Consider the following 21120-nt stretch of genomic DNA (forward strand, 5'->3'; position numbering starts at 1 on the left):
AAGTGACATTTTTTTCTTTTGCTATTTTTTTTTGGGACTTATCATTTTTAACTTTTTTTTATAAATCGATTTATTGTCATATTTTAATTTGACTTGTAGGTGATTTTTCACAATATTTCTTAAGCGGGAGGTAAATTAGATTATGTACGTAGTTACGTAGTAAATTAGATTAAGTACGTAGTTACGTAAAGAATTAACCTTTGGAAATAAGACTCATCCTGAGTTTTCAACAAAAATAAATGACAAATTAGATGCCAAAAGGGATAGGCAACACATTAAATCTGCAACTTGCAACTCACCAAACACGCGAAATGCCTAAAAGGTCTGTCAAACACCTGTCCGCAAATGGTTGGGTTTTGTAAAGGTAAATGGTTTCCAAGCACGCCAAGAACTGTTGCATATAAATCGCAACAGTTGGTCTGGGGAATTTCCTGCGTTAACCCAATCCGACTTAATCATTCACAGTTGCTATAATTTATCGCCCCTTTTTATGGCATCCCCAAGCGCAGGCGCCATCAACACGTGGTCGTAAACAAAAACAAGCCACTTGTGGCTGCATTAGCAACAAGGTGCATAAACAAGGCTAAAAAGCAACAGATAATTGCATGACTTCCGCCTGTAAAAGTTTTTCTATTTCCAGCAGAGATTGGACAAGGCCTAGGTCGCGGAATGTGTCTCGTGTCTTGGGTGATGGTTCACTGAACCCCAAACGCAAACCAAAACCACAGCACATTTATGCAAGCCAAGTCAGCCAAGCCTGAAAATCAATAAGCTTATAAACTGAATCCAGAGCCGGTGGCTGCAACCAGTTGAGTGGCAACCATGTGGCAGTTGGCATTGGGACTGGGCCTAATCCAGCAGCTCAGCTTCGCCATTGTGGTGGAGCGCAACATGTTCGCCTACTACAAGGTGCCGGCTGCCCAGTTGCTCTATTCCCAGGACTCTGACTCGGATTTGGATTCGGATTTCAACTCCCACTCCCAGGAGATCAGTCATCTTGGTGGGTCCCAGGTCAGCGATCTCTACTATGTACTGCAGTGTCCGCCTAAATTGGATGAGGGCATCCCCAAGCCGCAGGATATGCAAACCTGCAGTGTGGTCGACCAATACAAGGGCATGTGGAAAAAGAAGAAACCGAAGCCCAAGAAGCGATTCCACATGGTTCCATTCCGGATAGTCCTGCGTCCATTGGGACCACCTGCCAGGAGACGGAGCCTTAGGCGTCGGAAACGTCAGCACAAAGACACCAAGAATCCAGAAACTAAGACTTCGGATGATCGGATTGCATCTAAAGTAAAACAGGAAGAGATGACCAGTCCGCTTCAGTTCCTGGGACGCCCTCACAAACGGCAGAAGCTCCTTAAACTGTCCGCCGACCATCGAAAGTTCAAGAAGGGCAGTCGGTCCAAGGGTCACCAGCACATGTACCATCGCGATGAGTCCTACAACGATCATATCTTCTACGACGAGCTCGAGGAAGATGGAAAGTTCCACAAACTGGGCAAAGAAAACTCGAACTAAATGTAAATTGTTTGTAAATTATTTGAATTATATATTAATCAAGACTTTTTTAATTTTCCTTTGCAGCTTTTGCTTTACCATTTTATCAAATCTAAAGAATTATGCTCACATTTTCCTAGTGTCAGTTTGTCTTGCGTTGAAAACCAGTTTGCTACCCGTATTTTATGTGATTCCGTCTAAAAGGTCAATGCAGCTAAGTACCCATTCTTATATCTAGAGGCGGGAGAAACATGTCATCGTAGGCAATATTCTCAAACACTTTGTTAAGCAAGGTAGTGAAGGAAATGGTGAAGGATTTGATTACGCCAGGGTTAATTTCATTCCAGATCTCCACCCAGTTTTCGTTGAGCAGCCGATTCATTAATATGGTCACGTCCGTGTTTACCTTGTACAGATTATCCAACGAAATGATCCATCTAGATGCCGTAGAAGTTAGCCAAGAAAATCTGCCTAGGATGATGCTGGTTACTTACCGATCTAAGTCAATGCTGGGCTTTAGATCGTAAATCTTCAGATAGCGCTTGTCATTCCTGTACTCCACCAAAGTCTTGAGGGTCAGAGTTATGCGGAAGTTCTGCAAGTCGGAGGACAAACGGCCGGTGGTGTTGTAGGAGAAGAGCATAACCCTGCCAACCATTTCGTAGGTGGCCTCGTGGAGGAGTCGTGGTAAACGGGCCTTTATCACAATATGCTTCTGATTTGGCTCATACAGAAATCCCTCCACATGGGTGATGGTGGCATTGTTGAATCCCTTGTTCACATTGTCCCGCATCCGAAAGTCCATCCAGATGGGCCCGCGGTGTGGCGATTCCAGAATGATGGAGTCCGAAAAGTTGTAGGAGTCCAACGGCGGTAAACCTATTTCCGGGATTCCCTTTGGATAGAGCTTGATCAGGGCATTGATGGAGCGAACCAGGCAGGTGGAGTCTCCAAAGTGGCACCTTTCAACGTCCTCAGCTGGAAATGTTGGGATCCGTTAAAAGCAGATCAACCTGGCACTGAAATCCTACGCACGTAAACCCGCTCCCGAGATAATAACCGGGAAACAGCAATACCAAGACAGCGTATACAACTTATTCATTACGTTGGCGTAATTCAACTGACTTTAAAACAATAATCGCTTCGGTCACGAAATAATTAATTCATCTCGAATACTTAGAACCTGCTCCAAACGAAGCTTTTCCACTATGAACAATAACAAATGCTAATCCATTGGTATAACCGGTTTGCTAGCTATATTAATCTTTGTCCTTCCATGTCTCCAATAAAACTGGAATGTAATAACTTTAACCGACTTTAATCATTTACTTCAGACTCTTGGGTAACCGGTAAAAACATGTCATCGTAGGAGATCATTTTGAAGACATCCTCAAATAAATCGCGGAAAACACTAGCGAATATCTTAAGATTTTTGGGCTCGAGCTCGTTCCAAAACTCCACCCAATGCACATTGAACACCTGGTTTATGGCTATCGTCATATCCGTGTTCGATTCAAAAAAGTTGTCCAGCCAAAACACCCATCTAAAATGGGAATGGCAATGTTTACTTAGCAGCTGTCGGATTTTATCGGGCACAACTTACCGGTCCATGTTCACAAAGGGATTTAGCTCGTAGATCTTCAAATATCTCTTGTTATTCCTATACTCCATGATAACTTTCAGCTTGAGGACAAAGCGAAAGTTCTGGAAATCCGAAAATGATTCTCCCGTCGAATTCAGCTCGACAATCCACACTCTTCCTTGAGATAAATAACTGCCCTTGTGGATAAGGCTGGGGATCCTGCCGTGGATTTCGATCAGGCTGGAGGTGGGATTCTCATCGAACCCACTTACCTTTGTGATCGTCGTGTTCTCGAAGCCATAGTTCACTTGATTGAATAGATCGAACGTCAGCCAGAACGCACCGACCTTCTCATCGTTCCAGAACTTGGAGTTCCTGATGTCCACCACATCGATGGGCTTCAGTCCCAGCGATGGTATTCCTCTGGGATACTTCTTTATCAACGCATTCATAGAATTCACAATGCACTGAGATTCTCCAAAGTGGCACTTTTTAATTTCCTTCGCTGCAGTGTCGTATAACGATGAAAATAATATTTATTTAGTGAACTCCGGGCTCCATATTCTGATCTTTGTTACCTACGTAGCATCTGCCCCTGCAGCGATCTAAGGGTCTGCAGGAACAGCAGAATGATTATTATATCGCGCATTCCTATATAGAATTCTAAGTGCACTTCTGGTGCCTTCAGAGGTGAAATGACAACTGGAACTTAGTTATGCGCTTAGAATGCATCTTAAACCGGTTAAAAGCTCTACTTGTCTTATTTGCATTTTCAACTTGAAATATTTGTAAATCTTCAATGTAATGGAATTTAATTTGTCTACAATGAAATGAAAATCAATATATCAATAAAATATATCAATATGAAATATAAATCAATTACAATCCAATTGTAAAACTATTACAGCTATTGAAAAGAACTGGCAAAGTTACGCGAAAAAGTAAATATTTAAAGCTTGTTTAATCTCAAATTATATGTCGATAATGCGATTGTCAAAGGACACATTTGGAATTTCAATTCCATAATTTATTAATGTCCGATATTGGCATAGAGTTACAAGATAATTATAAATCAAGCCCATAGTCTAAGCTTGTGCTGCCATCAGCAGTCAATTGACTATTAAATGTAAAATTTAGAACAAGTATGAGACTCATATTTTATCCGCAGTTTTCTAAGGCCAACAAACCTGGAAGGAATGCGCATAAATCGAGAACCAGTTTTTATATTAGATATATTCTACCCTGCATAGTTGTGAGTTTTTCATCAAAATAATGAAATTCATATACACATTTATAGGGAGAACTATTTACTCTATTTTATTTACACTATCAAATAAATTTAAGTAAAGCTAAAGTCTATTTGGAGTCTTCATCTGCTAGGAACAGATCATCGTAAGGTACTGCCTCGAACAAATCCTCGAACAGACTTAGAAATACGGTTTCAAACAGTTTCAGAATTCCCGGCTCCAGTTCGTTCCAGAACTCCACCCAATTTCTATTAAACAGGTTGTTGATAGCTATGGTCAGGTCTTCGTTGTCTGGAAAAAAGTTGTCCAGCCACATTATCCAGCTAAAAAAAACACAGAAAAATCGTGACAAATGTTCAGATTATTAATGTTATTTTGATTAGCTCACCGATCCAGCCTTATATTCGGAACTAGTTCGTAGATCTTTAGATATCGCCTGTTGTTTCGGTACTCGATGCGCACTTTTAACGTAAGATCAAATCGGAAATTGAGGAAGTCCGACTCGGAGGTTCCCTGAGAGTTTATATCCACGAACCAGAGCATCCGACCTTTGGCCAAATAGTCGCCCTTGTAAACCAGCCGGGGAATTTTCCCATGAATTTCGATCTTGGTGGCAGTAGGATCCTTGTCGAATCCCCTGATCTCCGTAATGGTGGTGTTCTCGAAGCCGTAGTTCATCTGGTTGAGCAGCTCGAAGAAGTACCAGGCACCACCCACCTGGGAATCGTTGACCAGCAACCAATCTCTCACGGGTAACACATTAAAGGGCTTCAGATTGACCTCGGGTATACCCTTTGGGTAGTTTCTCAGCAAGGCATTGGCCGACTCCACAAGGCACTTTCCGTCACCGTAATGGCATTTTTTAACTTTGGCAGCTGTAGAAGTGAGTTTTATTAACCGGTTCTTAAAGAATAATCCTTAAAAACACCCACGCAAGCTTTGACACTGAAATCCAGCGATTAGCTGAATGCTCATAACCACGTAGGCCAGGAAACGCATCTCAGAGCGGAATTATGCTAATTCTCCACAGATCTCACTTAAGCTCTCAGTAAACCGAAGCACTTGCATGGCCAATTGCAACTAATCGCTGATCAGAACCGATTTTTTGTTATGTCAGAACATTCATGAGAAAATCTACAAAGCTCCCATTATCGTAACGTGTTTTCTAACAGTCTATATATGCTATGTACCCACTGAGAAAAAGTCTATATCGTAAGCATCTTCATATATCGTTAAAATAAGATGAAGCAGGTTTCATATTTCTTTTACATTTATTATTTTCAAATTACAATAAATTCAAGTAGACGAAAAATTACAAATTTAGTCAATTTTAATTTATTTACATTTTATTAATAATTGCATGCCGGCGGGAAAGGTTACAACTATAAGATATAACTTATAACTTGTACCTAAGATTATTTTCAATATTCTTCACAGTGTCGATCAACAGAGTTAAGCTGAAAAGCTTCTGAGTTCCAGGTGCAGTTTTCACCATACCTGAATAAGATTTTTTTCAATAAATAGAATAAATCAGTGAGCTTAGAAAATAAATAAATAAATAAAGGCGAAAATAAAGTTTAGCTTTTTAATTACAAATTGACGCACGATTTCCGTCACATCCGGTTCGATATCCACCCAATACTCATTCCAGTTTTTGTTGATCCATTCGTTTACAATAACGGAAAGATCTGTGTTACCCACAAACAGATCATCGATCTGCTGAATCCAGCTAAAACAAAAACTGATATTATATACACATTCTAAAAAATAAATTTGTTTTACCGGTCCAAACCCAAATGAAGACTAAGTTTGTAGACTCTAGCATATCCTTTGTCGTCAGTGGTGAGCGAGAATTTAACAACGAACCGAAAGTTTTGGAAGTCCGTTTTGCCTCGACCTTTCGAATTCACTTTCAATGTGAGGAATTGGGAATAGAATTGATATTGGGCCGTAGACGTCACGCTGGGTATTTGACCGTGTACCTCCACCTGTGAGTGCCTCGGATCTCGGTCGAATCCTTTGGCTGTGGTAAAAGTAATGTTTTCGAAACCGTAGACCCATTGGTCACTCACTTCCCAGTCGTGCCAGAAGGGTTGATCACGGTTCCCCCGCTGAAGTGCGTAGGGGGGCACTTTTATAGCGTCCAATGGTTCCAAATTTATCTGAGCTAATCCAGTTTTTCCATATCGTCGAATTACCGAGTTGCTGCTGCGCAGGAGACATTCATCGTCATGGTAGCGACACTTTTCTATTTCAGCAGCTGTTAGAAATAAGAATTAATGTTTTTCCGTTATTGTATGTTTCATGAAATCCTACGCCATTGATTGCCTGCTCCCAGATGGGCAACTATTGCGAGATATATCAAGCTCAATTGCATTATTCCAACTGACTGAAGCTTATATCAAAATGATAAGTTCCATAGTTGCGGAGCTTAAACAGGTTGAAAATCGTGTTATATATAATGAATCAGAATCTTAGTAACAAGTGAAAAAGAAATAATACAAATTAATAAGTTTGCTTTACACAATGTGTATTGCAGATGGAATCATCAGACTCACCGTTCTTAAATTCGAGAGCTACCAGTTTTACTAAGAACAGTATAAAAATATTCCAATAAAAATCTTTCTACTTTTAAAGCTGGAAGAAATGAAAAGAATTTGTTTTTTCTCTGTGTAATAAATCAAATAAAAACACCTCTTAACGAGGTAAAAAACTAGTGACGACCGCACCTTCAACATACAAAAGTTCTGATATCAACATTTGTGACGAAAAATTATTACACTCGTCATTAAGTAGACTTTCTAATATTTTCTCATTCGGCCCGCCCTAGCAAACTATTCCAGCCTTTTTCCCTTTACAGGCATTTTCTATTGCAGCGTGACGAATGAGAAAAGATTAGAAAGTCTATTTAATGACGAGTGTAATAATTTTTCGTCACAAATGTTGATATCAGAACTTTTGTATGTTGAAGGTGCGGTCGTCACTAGTTTTTTACCTCGTTAAGAGGTGTTTTTATATGATATCAGAAGTTTTTGTTTGTTTACATTTGCTCTCATAGGTGCTAATATATACATTTAAATTTAATTGGTCAATCATAATTTTTAAACTATTATATTTTAACAAATTAAGTTAAAAAGGCGTTGAAGTATTTCAAAATACCTTTTAAACGAGGTATAGCACATGTCTGTACCTTTAGTAGTGTAGAACTTACAAACTAACGAAATTTAGCCATTTTTAGCTTTTTTCCCGCTAAAGTAGCGGCTTTTTCCAAAAGTCGTAGAACAAAAGATTCCTATATGGAACTCTTTAGTGCAAATTTACTGATTCCATGACCCTTAAATACAGTTCGGATACCCTCACACAAAATTCAATACTCAGGGGGCGTTAGTTGTTCGAGCTGGCAAAAGTGGCTATTTTCGTATAAAAATAACTTTTAAACGTGACTTTTTACAGTAATGTGTTATATACCAAAATTTAAGGAATCTCAAGGACTGCACAGTTTAAAGTTGTAAGGAAAATCGTTAGAGCCGTTTTTGAGAAAAGTAAACAAAAACTAAAAAAAAAGTTTTCAAAAATTGTCTTTTGTGCATATTTTTTTAACTATTACATTTACACAAACTGCATATAGAAAGCGTTTATAGCATTTAAAAATACCTTTCAAACGAGATGCAGCACAAGTCTGTAGGGGGATTCCCTAAACTGTTGAATTGCTGAATTGTTGAATTTTGGTCAGCTGTTAATCAGCTGTTCCATACAAAGTCAACTTTCAGAAATTTCAGCAATTCATCAGCCTCGGGGCTGTTGAAAATTTTGTTGAATTGCTGAAAAGCCAGAGTTGTCACCTTTTTTTAAAAGTCGTGGCAACTCTGTAACATTTTAGTTTCACCAGTACGCATTATTTATTTTAAAATTAACTTAGAAAGCATATTTGTGGTTCTTTTTACCTTGGTAACACTTTTAGACAGTAACTAGCAATAATAAATCAAATTTTACATGCTTAAAGTTCCGTGAAACTTTTCAACAAATAACAGCTGTTTGAAAATTCAACAGGAACCATTTTGGGTCGTTCCTTTAATTGCTGAAATTTGTTGTTGAATTTTCAACAATTCAGCAATTCAACAGTTTAGGGAATCCCCCTTGTAGCTTTAGTAGTATAGAAGTTACGGCTTTCCGAATTTTAGCTATTTATAGCTGTTTTCCCGCTAAACTAGCGAGTTTTTCCAAAAGTGGTAGAACAAAAGTTTTTTATATCGATGTCATGAACGTCATATCAAATTTTCTAAACTTAAAAAACATGTTTTGGACAAACTGACAAACTGACAAACTGACAAACAGAATTAAATTTTCATTTTGGGAAGACGAAGAAAATCTTATTTTGGCTATAACTTTTGAACGGAGCGTCGGATTTTGACAAATGACCCCTCATTCGACGGGTATTTTCAAAAGGAATACAACTAAAACATTGCGAGGGGGCATTTATCCCCACCGGCCCCAACAGCTCCAAATTTCGAAATTTTCACTTTTTCACTTTCACCGCTCTCTCTCCCAAGCCAATTGATTTTCTTAGAGTCTTGGTATGCAATCCTGTTAGTTTTCGCAATACCTTTCGATAGGTGTATCATTCATTATGATCGGACCATCACAGTAGATTTTCATTTCTTCGTGTATATATAGTAGTCGCCTTCGCACACTCTCCTGGTGCGCTTCGTCAATACATGGACTGCCGTCCATAGTGATTTTTTGCGATAAATAGAATAATTCAGTCAGTTTAGGACACACCAAGTAAACGCAATACCTTTTAATAAGCCTAAAGAAAAAAATCTTTATAGGGCACCACGGCAAAGATTTGATCAAGTTTTTCGTGTAATAATAGTCGAACGATTTCCGTTATCTCCGACTCTATATCCACCCAGTACTCCCTCCAGTTCCGGTTCATCCATTCGTTGGCAATCACGGTAAGATCTGTGTTGCCCACAAATAGGTCATCCAGCTCCTGAATCCAGCTAAAAAATTAAATCGACATTAAATTATACCTACATTATAGAAAATTTGGAATCAAATTTACCGATCCAAATCCAAATTAAGACTAAGTTTGTAGATTTTGGCATATCCTTTGTCGTCAGCGGTAAGGGAAAATTTAAGAATAAACCGAAAGTTTTGAAAATCGGATTTTGCTCGGCCTGTTGTATTTATTTTTATGGTGAGAAACTGCGATACAAATTGAAATCTCAACGTAGAGCTTACGCTGGGTACTCCACCGTGTATCTCCACCTGCGAATGCCTAGGATCTTTGTCGAATCCTTGAAACTTGGTAAAGGTGGTGTTCTCGAAACCGAAGACCCATTGGTCACTCACATTCCAGTCGTGCCAGAAATGTAGATCGCGATTCCCCCTCTGAAGTGAGTAGGGGGGTACTTTAATGGCGTTCTGTGGTAACAAATTGATCTCCGGCAATCCTGTTTTTCCATATTTTCGAATCACTGAGTTGCTGCTGCGCAGAAGACAATTTTCGTCCTGGTAGCGACACTTTTCTATTTCGGGAGCTGTTAGAAATGTCAAGTTATTGTCTTCCGTTGAAGTAAGCTTTATTGAATCTTACGCAACTGATTGGCTACTACCAGTTGGGCAACTAGTGCGAGATATATCAAGCTCAATTGCATTATTTCCACTGACTAAAGCTTAAAACTAAATGATATTTTTATAGTTGCAAAGCTCAAAACCGGTTGGAAAAGCGTTGTTTTCTAACGAATCAGAATCCTTTGCTACAGGTGGAAATCTTTGATATTGAATATTCCACAAAAAAATTTGCAATAGCTTAGAAAATTCTGAAACTTCTAATTTCTATAGAAATCGTCATATGGTAATTTGTTAGCCACTCGCTTGAGAATTGACTCGACCAGTTGATCCACTGCGGAAGTGATACCCTTGCGAAGGGTATGCCAAATTTTCAGCCACTTGGCGTTGGCCACATCGTTCATGGCATCACTCAGCTCCGAATTGTTGAAAAGATTCTCAAAATTAAGATGCATGCTGATGAAGGATAGACTTAAAAACTTTTAATAAGTTTAAAAATAAACTTACCCCTGCACATCCAGCAAGCACTTGACCTTGGCTATCTCCGCATACCGCTTGCCATCTCCTCGAAGTTGCTCCACCGCCCTCACTTTGCAGCGGAAACGGCACTCCTTGATCTCAACCAGAGCATGGCCTCTTCCCTGAATGGGCATGGTCAGTAGACTACCATGCATCTCGTAAAACCCATCCAGCTTCAGCAATGGAATCCACCCACTTAACTCCAGGACTCGCGGCAGATCCGCTTCGAATCCCTTGGCCTCCGCCACTGTAGAGTCCGCGAATCCTCTTACGGTTACGTTATTAAATAAAAGATCCAACGTTGCTGGGCCATCTGGTTCTTTCCGACTGACGATGACATTCTCAAATGAAATAGAATCGAGGGCATCCAATCCAATGGAGGCTAGACCCTTGGGGTACGTTCGAAGAATTCGGGTAATTGTTTCCGCTACGCAGATGGAATCGCCAGCCTCACATTTCTCAATCTTAGGAGCTACAAGATGTACAAGTGAATGAGGGTCTCCAAGGAATATCCTTTCACTTACGCAGCTGTCCCAAAACAAGAGCCACCCACAGGCAGAAAATGAGTAAGGTTAACCTCATTTTGATTCGGTTAGTGTCAGCTAATTAATGGACGGGCTTGCGACTAAGTATTCGCTTTTATAGACCATTAAGCGCCGGCGAATAATTGCCAGGTTACATGCATATGCAAATCGGATAATAGTCACTTCAGTGAATAGATATAATAGACATCGACGCCCCCGCCACGCCTGACACCTAACACTTTGTAGAATAATCGATTTGATTATTACCTCATTAGCCATTGGGGCTATAATTTTCACTTTCATTCACCAATCGGTCATTACACTGGCTGATTTTAAATACAACTAAACCTAATCGTTTTAGATAGGCTTACATAATCGCAGTTATTGACGTAACTAGCACAAATTACTCTAGAACTTTTACTCTTCTCAGAACTTATATCTTTAACGTTTAAATATAAAGACCATAGACTTTTCTTAGTATAATACAGTTCTTTATTTATAGCGATTTTTGTACACAACAATTTTTTAAAATATATGCATGCGGTTAGCTAGGAGATGGTGTACTCCACTGGACCTTTAGTTTCCATTAAAAAGTGCAGCTTTAAAGAAGGAGTCCTTAGGTTAAACAGTACAAAATAAATACAAAGTACAAAGTTTAATTTTAAAAAGGTTTGATAAATAATTACTCACACACTGCTAATATAGAGACACAAAATGATACAGTTTTACAGGCAGATTTACACACGATTAGACAAGTGATGTGGTTCGATTTACGCTCAGTTAATTTCACAGCCTTATTATTAATAGACTTTATAACTATTTGCTTTAATTAAAAGTGCTTTCGATTAGTGATAATTTAGACGATCTCATGGATTTTCTTTTTGTCTCTTCTCGCTTCTCAGTAAGTAGTGTTCATTACCCATTTTTGGTATGCGTTTAAATTAGAATTTAGTTATTGTGTTACACTGATCCCAGGTCCTCTCGGAGGACCCCTTAAAAAAGAATACCCGACGCAACAACGGACGCCAATCCCATCTCCACCAGCCAGGCCAAATCGTATTTCGACCTACCCCCGGAAAACTCTGCCACATCGTGTCCGTTGTCGAGTGGTTTGTTACGGCGGCGGCATTCACGGAGCCAATTCGAACGCCACCGCTAGCTGAGAACCACATGCTGACCCCCAGTTCCGTTCAGATTGCTGCTGGGGCAGCCGAGCTCGTTGTTGTTGCTGTTGGTGAAACAAACCTCCTCACTGCCATCGGAATCAGTGCAGCACAGTAATGGCTACGCATCCTCACCGTCCAACCCCTCCGCCTCAGCACTTTCGGCACTTGTGGCAATCCTGCAAGGAAATGTATGGGGAAAATGTTATAAGTGAACAGTGATTGATGGCTGATGCAGGGGTATGTATTGAATGTTGATTTGAGTGCGAATCTCTCGTCAATGCAATATTAAATTAAAACAAAATTACTGAAAAGTTATTGTGACATTCACACAGGCTTTAAATAAAAGGATGTCATAAAATTTACATACAACAAGTTGATTAATAAACCAATATCTGTTAAATAAAAACATAGAAATAGTTACGTAATCCTTAGGAGCTTTTTTTCTAGAGACCATACAACTAGTTATTATAACCGACCGACCTAGTACAGAATTAATTATTTTGGTTTTGGATGTGTAATCTTTTATTAACTGACCGTAAGTAAACTATCCAAAACAGTCCGAATCCGCAAACATGCTTTAAATTGCATTTAGGAAACAAGACCATTATTCTAGTCATCTATCTTTATTAGCAAGTACGTGAAGAAATAGCTATCAGTCTCTCAATTTAATTTAAAACAGAATAATATCGCCAAATAATAATTACGATTAATTACCACAATAATTACTGAGAAAGCACTATAAATGGTATGAAATACATAAAAAACATTTAGTATAAAATAAATTTATTGAATTTAATTTTTGTAGTTTTGACTAAAGTTTTTTTTATATACAAATAAAATTGATAGTAAAAATATTTCTTTGCAATAATGATTTTAAAGTAAAATTACTTTTATGCATACTTCGATATTAAAAATATTTTAGTAATAGATTTTAGAGTAAAATTAGTATTATAAAAAATGTGTACATTTTGACTGCGGAAAGTTAAAGTTATACTTTTTACACGAAAGTTCTCTACGATCTTGTCAGCCCTAACAGTCTCCATAATAATTAAAACATAATAAAGGCAACAAAAAATAATTTACAAATTATTAGTCACATAAATAAATTTAGCCAAAACAAACGGATAAAAACGCATCATGAAATTCCCAAACACACTTAAGTTCACACGTAAACAAACAAGTTCAAAGCAAACAAAGTATAAAGTAAAAACCACCAGCGAACACAAAAACGAAAATTGTATTTTTATTGTCTGAAAAAGAGAGTGGAAAGTTTTGTGAAATTCATTTATTTCTAGAGTTAATAAATATTTCTACTAATATACACACAAGGTCTAAAAGTACATAATGATTTATACAAACTTCTAATATCAACAAAATGTATTCAAAAGAGTAGTACGTACAAATTCGTCTAATAAATAAGCTAAGACAGATCATCTAAAGGGAAAATACTTAAAGTGCACGATCTTAGGACCATAAATTCTTTACAACATTTACATAAAGTAGCTAGAAGTGAATTTCAACTTATACAATCGAGTTAGAAAAGCTGACGATATTTGTCTTAAGACTACCTTAATTGGCTTCGTTGGGTGAGATTCTGATTTGGATTCTGAATTGTGTTTCTTGCGATTCCATTATCGTTAAGCGTCAGCTCGCTATACACATTATATGCAGGATCCGATCCAGAATTGAAGTGGTAGTAGTTCAGGTCGACGAGGCCCCAAGCAAAGAGAAAAAATCAGTTTTGACCAGCACATTTTAGGGCGCGCCGCATTTTGGCCATGATATTAAAAGTCAAATGAACAAAAATGGATTTTTATTTTGGTACCCTCTTAAGTATTTCAATGGTCATGGCACGCGTTCTATAACCGATCGAAATTCGGCCAATTCAATTAGCTTCGTTTTCGTTTCGCATTGGCTTATGTTGCATTGAAATTTTGCATATTATGCGCAATTCTTTAGAAATCAATTTGGAATAATTTCGATCAAAGGTTTCGAAAAGTGATTTCAATTTTTTTTGTATCAATGCCAAAAAATCCATTTCCACATAAATATGAAGTATAATTTCGTGGTCGTAGTGTGTGTGTGTTTTGTGTATAAATTTGTTTTTGTGTTTGTCAATTTGAAATAGTTTGTTTGTTTTTGTACCAGTTGTTGTTTTGTGTATTTGTTTCGCACATTTCAATTAGCCACAAATGAATGGGGAACGGGAAAACATCAATCAATCCAGTCGAGTAGTAGAGACACCGAGTATAAGAGTAGGGTGTATTGTGTATAGGATAGAACGGATAGAGGGGAGAGTGGTGAAACACACAGACACATACAGAGAGTACAGGGTTTCCAAGTACATATAATAAAAGAAAAATGTCATGATACAAAATTATTTGAAGATTAGCCACGATTTTTTTATTTTAACATTTTTTAGTGGTATTAAGATGAGAAAATGAGCCACGCCCAAAGTGCTTTATGCCCATTGCCCGAGACTTAAAATAATCTAAGGTGTCTTATGACTAACTCTTATAAAGCTTAAATGGTATATAATAAAGTTCCTTTAATTTCGGTATTCGTTTCTTTATTTTGTAGAAAATCTTTTAATTCCGATCATTTTCGATTTCTAGAAAAGATTCTCTTGGCACTTATGGCCAAATACCAATTACCAATAAATTGAAAGACTTTTCGAGTAATACTTAGTGATAAATGCAATTTTATTTAACATGCTAAGCGCCAAAGCCTTATGAGTACATAATACCCGTTACTCGATAAAACAATCAGTGGAGACTTACCAGAGTCACGCTTACTATCTATAGGACCCCATCGATGATGGGTAAATGTATTCTATGTATGTACAAACGTAGTTCCCCTAAAGACATGCCTTACAAATTCTAAGGGTTGCGTAGAGCCCTACTAGGTACTTGTTAGTAGTGTTAAGCGTGTGATTTAGTGTTAATATCACAAGGGTGTGTGTGGGGGAGTCTGGCCTGAATGATTCACCGGGATGATTCAGTTAGGCACTTTCTCCGAGACGGTATCGAGACCTTTCACCGTGTTAGTAGCTGATTCGCCTACAACTAAGGTTACATCACTGTGAAGAATCGAGAGAAGAGAGCATAGCAAGATACGTTTTGGGGGTTTAGTTTCGGTTCAGAGATCGTAACCAAATGTAGATTAGGAGAGGTAGAAAAAGAGAGCTTACAGATGGGTAAAGGATTAGGATAAATTAGAAGTAGTAAAGCCAATTCGGTTGAGGAGCAGTGCGGGTAGAAACTTAATCACAAGCTATAGGTTAGGAAAGATAGCTACCAAAGAAGGAGATGCAGATCGAGAGAGTTTGTGCAGAGTGTGTTGTGGATGTGGTGATGTGGTTGGGTGAAACAAATCTGGAACATACCTGGCATACGTCGAGTTGGCGTTCTTTATCGAAAAGCTGTTCTGACTTGGCAACACGAAGCGCTGCACCCACTGTAAAAAGAGAATACCTTGAGTACCAGTAGATGAAGTAGGCATAAGCCCCTAAAGCTCTCAAGAACCATATGTGGTCAGTCACGTAATTTGATAAAGTCAGTCCATTGATGTCGGTATCTGTGATGCTTTAAAATGTGTCAAAACGTTCGCCTAATTTGTGATTCGCTAAGCCCAGCTAGATAAGTGTCCAACCTGGTGGCGGCAAGTACTCACCCGGCTGTTCATCAGACGCTGATTGCCCATGCAAGCAGCCATGTGTATCACAAGGTATATGTTAAACAGTATATACAGAATGGCAAATATGCCTGTAAGGAGTGAGGAAGAAGGAAAAACATTAGCCTTGGTTTATAGTTAAAACTATAGTAGTGACTACTCACAGACTAGGGCCAGCAGGCCGCCTTTAATTTCCATGTTCTCTACCTGCACCACCACAAAGTACAAATTAACGCCAATCACAACAATGGTGAGCAGTATGGAAACGATTTTGTTGCCCCTGCGGAAACAGAAAATTAAAAACTGTCCGAGAATGCTTCTATATCACTCACAATCCATTGACAAATTCGCCCATTATGGCGCCGCACGAGGTGAATGCGATGGTTGGTATGGCAGCGAATGGCAGCTGGAGCGACATCACCGCATTTAGGATGTCGTTCATGCTCGTCAGATCTTCCATCTGGCTGAACATGGCCAGGCAGAAGGTGGGAATGATGGCAATGCAGCGCGTGACCAGCACACGACACCAGCGCGGCCACTGTAGATTCAGGAATCCCTCCATGGAGAACTGGCCCGCATAGGTGCCCGTCATGGTGGAGCTCTGACCCGCGGCCAGAATGCCCACGCCCCAAATGTACATGGCCACGGCGCCAAAGGTGCAGCCAAGGAACAGTCCACCTTTGTACAGATCTGCATCGATGATGGCTGTTCCGTTCACACTGTCCACGAACGACTGTTTGGCATCATCATACATTGACTTGCCTTCGCACACATCCAGCTAAAAGGGTTACAAAAGATTAGATTAGTCGAATGATAATAGGCATCTTAAGATCATCTACTTACCACATCTTTGTTCGTTTTGCCATACATGCCATGGGCAAACACAGCCACCACAAACAGATTGATAATAAAGGAGACAAACAGAGCTACCGACGCCTCAATAAAGAAGTAGAAATTCGCCTCGCTCACTTTCTTTGGCTGGCGACGATCTATATCCCGGGACTGTTTAAAGAAACTTTGCTTTAGTCTACTGGAAACTAAAAGAAATCGTTGATTATGTTACCTTAACCAAGGCCGAGTGCAGGTAGAGATTGTGGGGCATAATGACAGCACCTACTACGCCCACCGCCTGCAGCAAGACGCTCGAATTGCAGCCAGAGCACCAGGGCACAAACATCCCCTCGAGAACTTCTCCTTGATTGGGGGCTGACACAATGTACTGAAATAGATAAACAATGGAATTTAGTTCCATATTGATAATGGAAACCAAAGAAAACCCCCTAAGCTATTTTATTATTTTCTCATAGAATGACAAAAAGCTTTTTAATCATTTGTAAAGAAATTCCCCAGGGCAAACATACATATTTGTTTTCATTATGTGTTTTTTAAAAAAACCCCAATGGATAATTGTAAAATTCTACATTGTATAATCGAACTGATAGGGTCTGGCATTATATATACCATCTGGAATTGTTTGTCATTTCCGGCAGCATCATGTGCCTGCCCAGAGTAAAGTACGGATAAAGTACCCAGAACCCCCTGGCCAGAACCCCTCGAAATGTGCAAGTGCAGCTTATCTAATCATCTGACTCTCCGACTGGGGTAGACAGCTCAAGAACAATTGCTTATTATCTGGACCGTAGTCGTGACTCTGTCGTAAATTTACGGCTAAGTTAATTGGGTAAGCTAAAGGGCTCGCTTTTTTAATGAAGAAATTGTATTGAGAAAATGAAAATTTACAGCATTTCCAAAGTCGTAAAAATGCTTCTCAAGAAATGTTCTCTAGCCGCAATTGTTTAAACAAACTGTATTTGCACTCACGTCTGTCAAGTGCTTCTGCTGACTACTTTATTGACTTCAAGATAGGGGAATTTTTCGTAGATTTCGGGGATTATTTTTAATAATAAAGACTTTACTTTAATGTGGGGACTTTTTCCGAAATTCGATTTAAGCTTACCTCATATCCAAAGGAGACAGCCATAATGGTGATGAGCGTGCCGAATAGGAACTCCAGCTTGCGTAGACCGTATTTGTCCAGAAAGAGGAACGTGAAGGTGTCAACAATGGTGATCAACACGCCGCCCCACAAAGGCACTCTACAAAAAAAACAGGGGAAATACCGCATGAGCACTGGGTAATCCAATATTCCGCCAGACTAGATATGCTTACACTTTATTGGACAGCAGGTATATGGCAATGGCCGTGCCAATAACCTCCTGCATGTCGGAGCCAATAATGGCTATCTCAATCATTATCCAGAGGATCCAACGTGGCAGGCGCTTGTATTGTCGGTAGCACATCTCGGCCAGATGAAGACCTGTGACGACACCCAGCCTAAAAGGGAGATAAAAGACAGTTAAATTCTAATTTCTTGGGTTAACTTAGAGACCCACTCACCTTGCAGCCAAGCGTTGCATGAGCAGACCCAAGACTGTGGCCCACAGCAAGACCCACAAGATCTTGTACTTGGCCGCTGCACCAGACTGCATATCGGATTCGATGTTGCCGGGATCCAGATACGCAATGGACATAAGAAAACCGGGTCCCGTGAAGGCCCACAGCTTGCGAAAGCTGAAACCGACCTGTAGAGAGTATAAGTTAATGCTTTAAGTTTATTTCATTTTATTAAAGTGGACTCACATTTGTGTGATCATCATCGGGTATTAGGACCTTCTCATCACTGAAATAGGCCTGCTTGGCGGCGGGTTTTAGATAGGTCGTCTCGTTGAGTATCTGCTGGTGGTGCAGGTGGTTGCTCCGCTGACTGCCTCCAGCGGATCCACCAGCGGACTCACTCGGTCCATCTCCACCGGCTCCCGGCTCGTGGTAGGCCTCATTCGAAGACATGCTGTAATATAGAATCCAAATTATAGTTGACTAATTGCGAGTCTCCACATGCTCCTATTTCTGTTCTGTTCTATTCCAATCTCTATTTGCTCTGTGATTGTTTCACCTGCCATCAGCTTATAATTCTCACAATTTCCATTTAATTGAGCATCTGCATGTGATTCCAGCTCAATTAGCATTATCATAATGCAAACAACAAACAAAAGAAATTCGCGCTATATAATTTTTGCACTATAAACTTTATCGCACAAGACAGCCATATATTTTATTTCGTATTTAGACAATTTCATCATTATCCGTACCAAAGTCAAACTAACACGTTTTATGTTTTTCCGGAACGTGCGTGGCAAAAAATAAATAAATAACTAATATACATAGTGTAGTTCGCAGAAGCTGATAAGGCAATATTAAATGCCATACTATATTCACTTATATGTGTGCTTGATGAGGAAATAAAACAAAGCTTTATGATTCATTCAGTCCAGTAATTGAGATTCCTTTATCCAATTTACCACAGCAAATTTCCAGATATGTATTTTTTTCGCAAGCCCATTTGCATTGGGCAATCATTTCGATATGGCTTGTTAAAAACAAGACATTGACCCTGTGTATCGTTATGAATTTTTGGATTCTGTTTATTTGGTAAAAAGCGATTACAAGTGCATTTTCGATGGGGATGGCTGAGCAGCCAAGAGCTCTTAAACACATATTGTTCAATAAAGAGCCAAGTGGCTCACCTTGACAAACTCTGCTGCCCCACTGATGCTATATATCTGCTATAAGGCTTTCCACATCTCTTCATTGATGACGGACGGAGCGGAGCAAAACAAAGACAAAGAGCCCGAGAGCATCGGGCGATGTCTACTTGTGTGTGGAATTTAATCGGGTGTATATAGTATAGTATTGCTACCGAGTTGGCCAAATCGAAGCGCCATTAATGGAGCTCTAATCGCGGCAATTAGTCGGTGCAATGTTTTTAAGGAAAAATTGCCTAGTTCATTGGAATACTTATGTATAATATAGCAGTCTGCTCTGTTTACCCAGTTGTACGGCAATACCCACGCCCCCAAAACGGAACTCGAGCCGATAACCATATAATCAGCTACGTGTTCCTTTACCATTCTCATAAATTATGATAATTATTAACCGAAAAAAGCTTCCAATTTCAGGGCTATTTCCAATTAAGTGTCCAAATTAAGTGTCATTTGTGCGTTTTTGTGTTGACAAAAACTCGGTGTATTTCGGGAAAATATATATTCCAAACTGCGTACCATTTTGCGCTGTCGGCGCACATAAACAATTTAATTTGAAGCAGGCAAAATACAAAACACTTGACAACAAAAACCGAAAATATTCTAAAACAAGATAACAGTTGGAAATAGAAGAGAGCAATACTTATCAGCAGCAGATTGTTAATTCGCTTGTTGTTCAAAAACAGCGCGTTAACTGTAATTATTATACGCTTTCTGCTTAAGATTCATTGGGTTTTTCTATGGAAGTGCGCAGGCAATAAACCGAAATTGCGTCTGGGAAACTAGCCCATTGTTAGGGGGTTTTAAAATGCGAAACGCCTGTCAAAAAACAATTGTGTTTTACGGTTATTTACGGTTAAGAACTATACACTACTCTCTTTGCCGGTTGAAAGGAGAGGGAAGGTGGTTGGGGGGGTCAGAGAAAGAGCACCACGTTTTGTTATTAGCACACACCTGCGTGCGCACTCACTCACACACGCGCACCATCACACACACACACTGGTAAAAACACGAAATATTGATGGAGATGTAAATTATTGGATAACTTAGGTTAACCACTTCCTAGCAATTAACGGGGCTTACTTGAAGCTGTGGGGCCGCCGAGGGGTTTTCAAATTGGAGCCCTCGCCTATATTATATCACACTCGGCACTTATGGCTGCTTATAAATGCATTTTCCGAGCTTTTCTCGCGGAGCAATTTACGATTCTGTGACGTGACGTTTGGACGGCAGAAACAAAAGTGATGGGCGCAGTGCAGCGACGAAAAAAACACACAGCGACGAAGAGCGGCGTCTTTGGCTGCCAATTGTTGACTTATTTAACGGCAATTGACGAGCGAACAGGCAATTTGTGCTCTGCCCGTGAGCGCTGCTCTTTGTTTATTAATTTTCCTCGCAATATTTGAGATTCTGCCACCAGCTGCTTTCTTTTGCACGCACACTCACTCGCCACTCACACGCACACTCTCTTCGGCCGATGTGGCAACCTGCCACCGTTTGCGTGGCACACCCTGTGGGACAGTTTTTTTTCGATTCTCTTGGCGCCAAAATTGAATTCATTTGAATGGCAAGACACCCTATTTGAATTACCTTATCGGCCAAACTGAAGTTTTAACTCTCTGAGCCCACGCGGTCGAGTGAATATTGCGTTTAGCGGTAGCCTCTATTTATTCGAATTACGCTACTCTCGCGGGCTGATAGCGGCAAGAGAGAGTGAGAGAGAGAGAGAGCGTGTGG

General features: G+C 39.6%; 8 protein-coding genes across 14 annotated transcripts; 1 reads left to right on the top strand and 7 right to left on the bottom strand.

Moving 5' to 3' along the window:
- Positions 1-822: 822 nt before the first annotated feature.
- On the top strand, positions 823-1521 carry LOC108064879 (uncharacterized). Its single transcript, XM_017152624.2, has one exon. It carries the CDS (start codon positions 823-825, stop codon positions 1519-1521), a length of 699 nt encoding a protein of 232 aa, XP_017008113.2.
- A 182-nt stretch (positions 1522-1703) lies between these two features.
- LOC108064885 (circadian clock-controlled protein daywake) lies at positions 1704-2754 on the bottom strand. Its single transcript, XM_070217334.1, has 3 exons — positions 2536-2754; positions 1995-2478; positions 1704-1937 (listed from the first exon to the last, which is right to left on the bottom strand). Exons 1-3 carry the CDS (start codon positions 2600-2602, stop codon positions 1715-1717), a joined length of 774 nt encoding a protein of 257 aa, XP_070073435.1. The 5' UTR covers positions 2603-2754; the 3' UTR covers positions 1704-1714.
- Positions 2755-2802: 48 nt separating this feature from the next.
- Positions 2803-3752, bottom strand: LOC108064884 (protein takeout). Of its 2 annotated transcripts, none has more exons than XM_070217333.1 (3): positions 3661-3752; positions 3104-3587; positions 2803-3043 (listed from the first exon to the last, which is right to left on the bottom strand). In XM_070217333.1, exons 2-3 carry the CDS (start codon positions 3532-3534, stop codon positions 2818-2820), a joined length of 657 nt encoding a protein of 218 aa, XP_070073434.1. In that variant the 5' UTR covers positions 3535-3587; positions 3661-3752; the 3' UTR covers positions 2803-2817. The 2 variants fall into 2 exon arrangements, with proteins under 2 accessions (XP_070073434.1, XP_017008120.2); XM_017152631.2 differs by having other exon boundaries at positions 3665-3731.
- A 640-nt stretch (positions 3753-4392) lies between these two features.
- Positions 4393-5390, bottom strand: LOC108064889 (circadian clock-controlled protein daywake). The gene is made up of 3 exons (XM_017152641.3): positions 5262-5390; positions 4718-5204; positions 4393-4652 (listed from the first exon to the last, which is right to left on the bottom strand). The coding sequence occupies exons 1-3, from the start codon at positions 5326-5328 to the stop codon at positions 4439-4441; spliced, it is 768 nt and encodes a 255-aa protein (XP_017008130.2). The 5' UTR covers positions 5329-5390; the 3' UTR covers positions 4393-4438.
- Positions 5391-5868: 478 nt separating this feature from the next.
- Positions 5869-6773, bottom strand: LOC108064918 (protein takeout). Its single transcript, XM_044394131.2, has 3 exons — positions 6646-6773; positions 6112-6589; positions 5869-6058 (listed from the first exon to the last, which is right to left on the bottom strand). The coding sequence occupies exons 1-3, from the start codon at positions 6704-6706 to the stop codon at positions 5869-5871; spliced, it is 729 nt and encodes a 242-aa protein (XP_044250066.2). The 5' UTR covers positions 6707-6773.
- Positions 6774-9112: 2339 nt separating this feature from the next.
- Jhbp15 (Juvenile hormone binding protein 15) lies at positions 9113-11052 on the bottom strand. 2 transcript variants are annotated; one of them, XM_070217277.1, is made up of 5 exons: positions 10947-11052; positions 10411-10894; positions 9574-10359; positions 9395-9509; positions 9113-9332 (listed from the first exon to the last, which is right to left on the bottom strand). In XM_070217277.1, exons 1-3 carry the CDS (start codon positions 11002-11004, stop codon positions 10164-10166), a joined length of 738 nt encoding a protein of 245 aa, XP_070073378.1. In that variant the 5' UTR covers positions 11005-11052; the 3' UTR covers positions 9113-9332; positions 9395-9509; positions 9574-10163. The 2 variants fall into 2 exon arrangements, with proteins under 2 accessions (XP_070073378.1, XP_070073377.1); XM_070217276.1 differs by having other exon boundaries at positions 9395-10359.
- LOC108064878 (protein takeout-like) lies at positions 9137-9989 on the bottom strand. The gene is made up of 3 exons (XM_017152623.2): positions 9929-9989; positions 9395-9872; positions 9137-9332 (listed from the first exon to the last, which is right to left on the bottom strand). The coding sequence occupies exons 1-3, from the start codon at positions 9987-9989 to the stop codon at positions 9137-9139; spliced, it is 735 nt and encodes a 244-aa protein (XP_017008112.2).
- A 534-nt stretch (positions 11053-11586) lies between the features above and the next one.
- Mvl (solute carrier family member malvolio) lies at positions 11587-20836 on the bottom strand. Of its 5 annotated transcripts, XM_070216388.1 has the most exons (13): positions 20467-20836; positions 18425-18632; positions 18182-18366; positions 17954-18118; positions 17742-17880; positions 16848-17003; positions 16628-16786; positions 16117-16562; positions 15949-16064; positions 15785-15876; positions 15498-15568; positions 13681-13764; positions 11587-12288 (listed from the first exon to the last, which is right to left on the bottom strand). In XM_070216388.1, exons 2-13 carry the CDS (start codon positions 18629-18631, stop codon positions 12231-12233), a joined length of 1878 nt encoding a protein of 625 aa, XP_070072489.1. In that variant the 5' UTR covers position 18632; positions 20467-20836; the 3' UTR covers positions 11587-12230. The 5 variants fall into 5 exon arrangements, with proteins under 5 accessions (XP_070072489.1, XP_070072492.1, XP_070072490.1 ...); XM_070216391.1 differs by lacking the exon at positions 13681-13764 and having other exon boundaries at positions 20467-20834; XM_070216389.1 differs by lacking the exon at positions 11587-12288 and having other exon boundaries at positions 13383-13764.
- Between the last annotated feature and the right edge of the window lie 284 nt (positions 20837-21120).

Source organism: Drosophila takahashii, chromosome 3R (assembly GCF_030179915.1).
Source record: "Drosophila takahashii strain IR98-3 E-12201 chromosome 3R, DtakHiC1v2, whole genome shotgun sequence".
Taxonomy (NCBI): domain Eukaryota; kingdom Metazoa; phylum Arthropoda; class Insecta; order Diptera; family Drosophilidae; genus Drosophila; species Drosophila takahashii.

What these genes read in the sequence shown, in the direction of transcription:
- LOC108064889 (XM_017152641.3), bottom strand. Translation starts at nt 5,328, where the DNA reads ATGCGTTTCCTGGCCTACGTGGTTATGAGCATTCAGCTAATCGCTGGA. An exon ending in ATTTCAGTGTCAAAGCTTGC is followed by an intron (nt 5,205 to 5,261) that starts GTGGGTGTTTTT and finishes TCACTTCTACAG; the next exon opens with CTGCCAAAGTTAAAAAATGC. An exon ending in CCGAATATAAGGCTGGATCG is followed by an intron (nt 4,653 to 4,717) that starts GTGAGCTAATCA and finishes TGTTTTTTTTAG; the next exon opens with CTGGATAATGTGGCTGGACA.
- LOC108064918 (XM_044394131.2), bottom strand. Translation starts at nt 6,706, where the DNA reads ATGCAATTGAGCTTGATATATCTCGCAATAGTTGCCCATCTGGGAGCA. An exon ending in GGGAGCAGGCAATCAATGGC is followed by an intron (nt 6,590 to 6,645) that starts GTAGGATTTCAT and finishes TATTTCTAACAG; the next exon opens with CTGCTGAAATAGAAAAGTGT. An exon ending in CTTCATTTGGGTTTGGACCG is followed by an intron (nt 6,059 to 6,111) that starts GTAAAACAAATT and finishes TTTTTGTTTTAG; the next exon opens with CTGGATTCAGCAGATCGATG.
- Mvl (XM_070216388.1), bottom strand. Translation starts at nt 18,631, where the DNA reads ATGTCTTCGAATGAGGCCTACCACGAGCCGGGAGCCGGTGGAGATGGA. An exon ending in CCGATGATGATCACACAAAT is followed by an intron (nt 18,367 to 18,424) that starts GTGAGTCCACTT and finishes TACTCTCTACAG; the next exon opens with GTCGGTTTCAGCTTTCGCAA. An exon ending in CGGCCTGCTGGCCCTAGTCT is followed by an intron (nt 15,877 to 15,948) that starts GTGAGTAGTCAC and finishes CACTCCTTACAG; the next exon opens with GCATATTTGCCATTCTGTAT.
- LOC108064879 (XM_017152624.2), top strand. Translation starts at nt 823, where the DNA reads ATGTGGCAGTTGGCATTGGGACTGGGCCTAATCCAGCAGCTCAGCTTC.
- LOC108064884 (XM_017152631.2), bottom strand. Translation starts at nt 3,731, where the DNA reads ATGCGCGATATAATAATCATTCTGCTGTTCCTGCAGACCCTTAGATCG. An exon ending in GCTGCAGGGGCAGATGCTAC is followed by an intron (nt 3,588 to 3,664) that starts GTAGGTAACAAA and finishes ACGACACTGCAG; the next exon opens with CGAAGGAAATTAAAAAGTGC. An exon ending in CCCTTTGTGAACATGGACCG is followed by an intron (nt 3,044 to 3,103) that starts GTAAGTTGTGCC and finishes TTCCCATTTTAG; the next exon opens with ATGGGTGTTTTGGCTGGACA.
- Jhbp15 (XM_070217277.1), bottom strand. Translation starts at nt 11,004, where the DNA reads ATGAGGTTAACCTTACTCATTTTCTGCCTGTGGGTGGCTCTTGTTTTG. An exon ending in TCTTGTTTTGGGACAGCTGC is followed by an intron (nt 10,895 to 10,946) that starts GTAAGTGAAAGG and finishes TACATCTTGTAG; the next exon opens with CTCCTAAGATTGAGAAATGT. An exon ending in TGCTTGCTGGATGTGCAGGG is followed by an intron (nt 10,360 to 10,410) that starts GTAAGTTTATTT and finishes ATCCTTCATCAG; the next exon opens with CATGCATCTTAATTTTGAGA.
- LOC108064885 (XM_070217334.1), bottom strand. Translation starts at nt 2,602, where the DNA reads ATGAATAAGTTGTATACGCTGTCTTGGTATTGCTGTTTCCCGGTTATT. An exon ending in TATCTCGGGAGCGGGTTTAC is followed by an intron (nt 2,479 to 2,535) that starts GTGCGTAGGATT and finishes CAACATTTCCAG; the next exon opens with CTGAGGACGTTGAAAGGTGC. An exon ending in CCCAGCATTGACTTAGATCG is followed by an intron (nt 1,938 to 1,994) that starts GTAAGTAACCAG and finishes TACGGCATCTAG; the next exon opens with ATGGATCATTTCGTTGGATA.
- LOC108064878 (XM_017152623.2), bottom strand. Translation starts at nt 9,989, where the DNA reads ATGCAATTGAGCTTGATATATCTCGCACTAGTTGCCCAACTGGTAGTA. An exon ending in GGTAGTAGCCAATCAGTTGC is followed by an intron (nt 9,873 to 9,928) that starts GTAAGATTCAAT and finishes CATTTCTAACAG; the next exon opens with CTCCCGAAATAGAAAAGTGT. An exon ending in CTTAATTTGGATTTGGATCG is followed by an intron (nt 9,333 to 9,394) that starts GTAAATTTGATT and finishes TTAATTTTTTAG; the next exon opens with CTGGATTCAGGAGCTGGATG.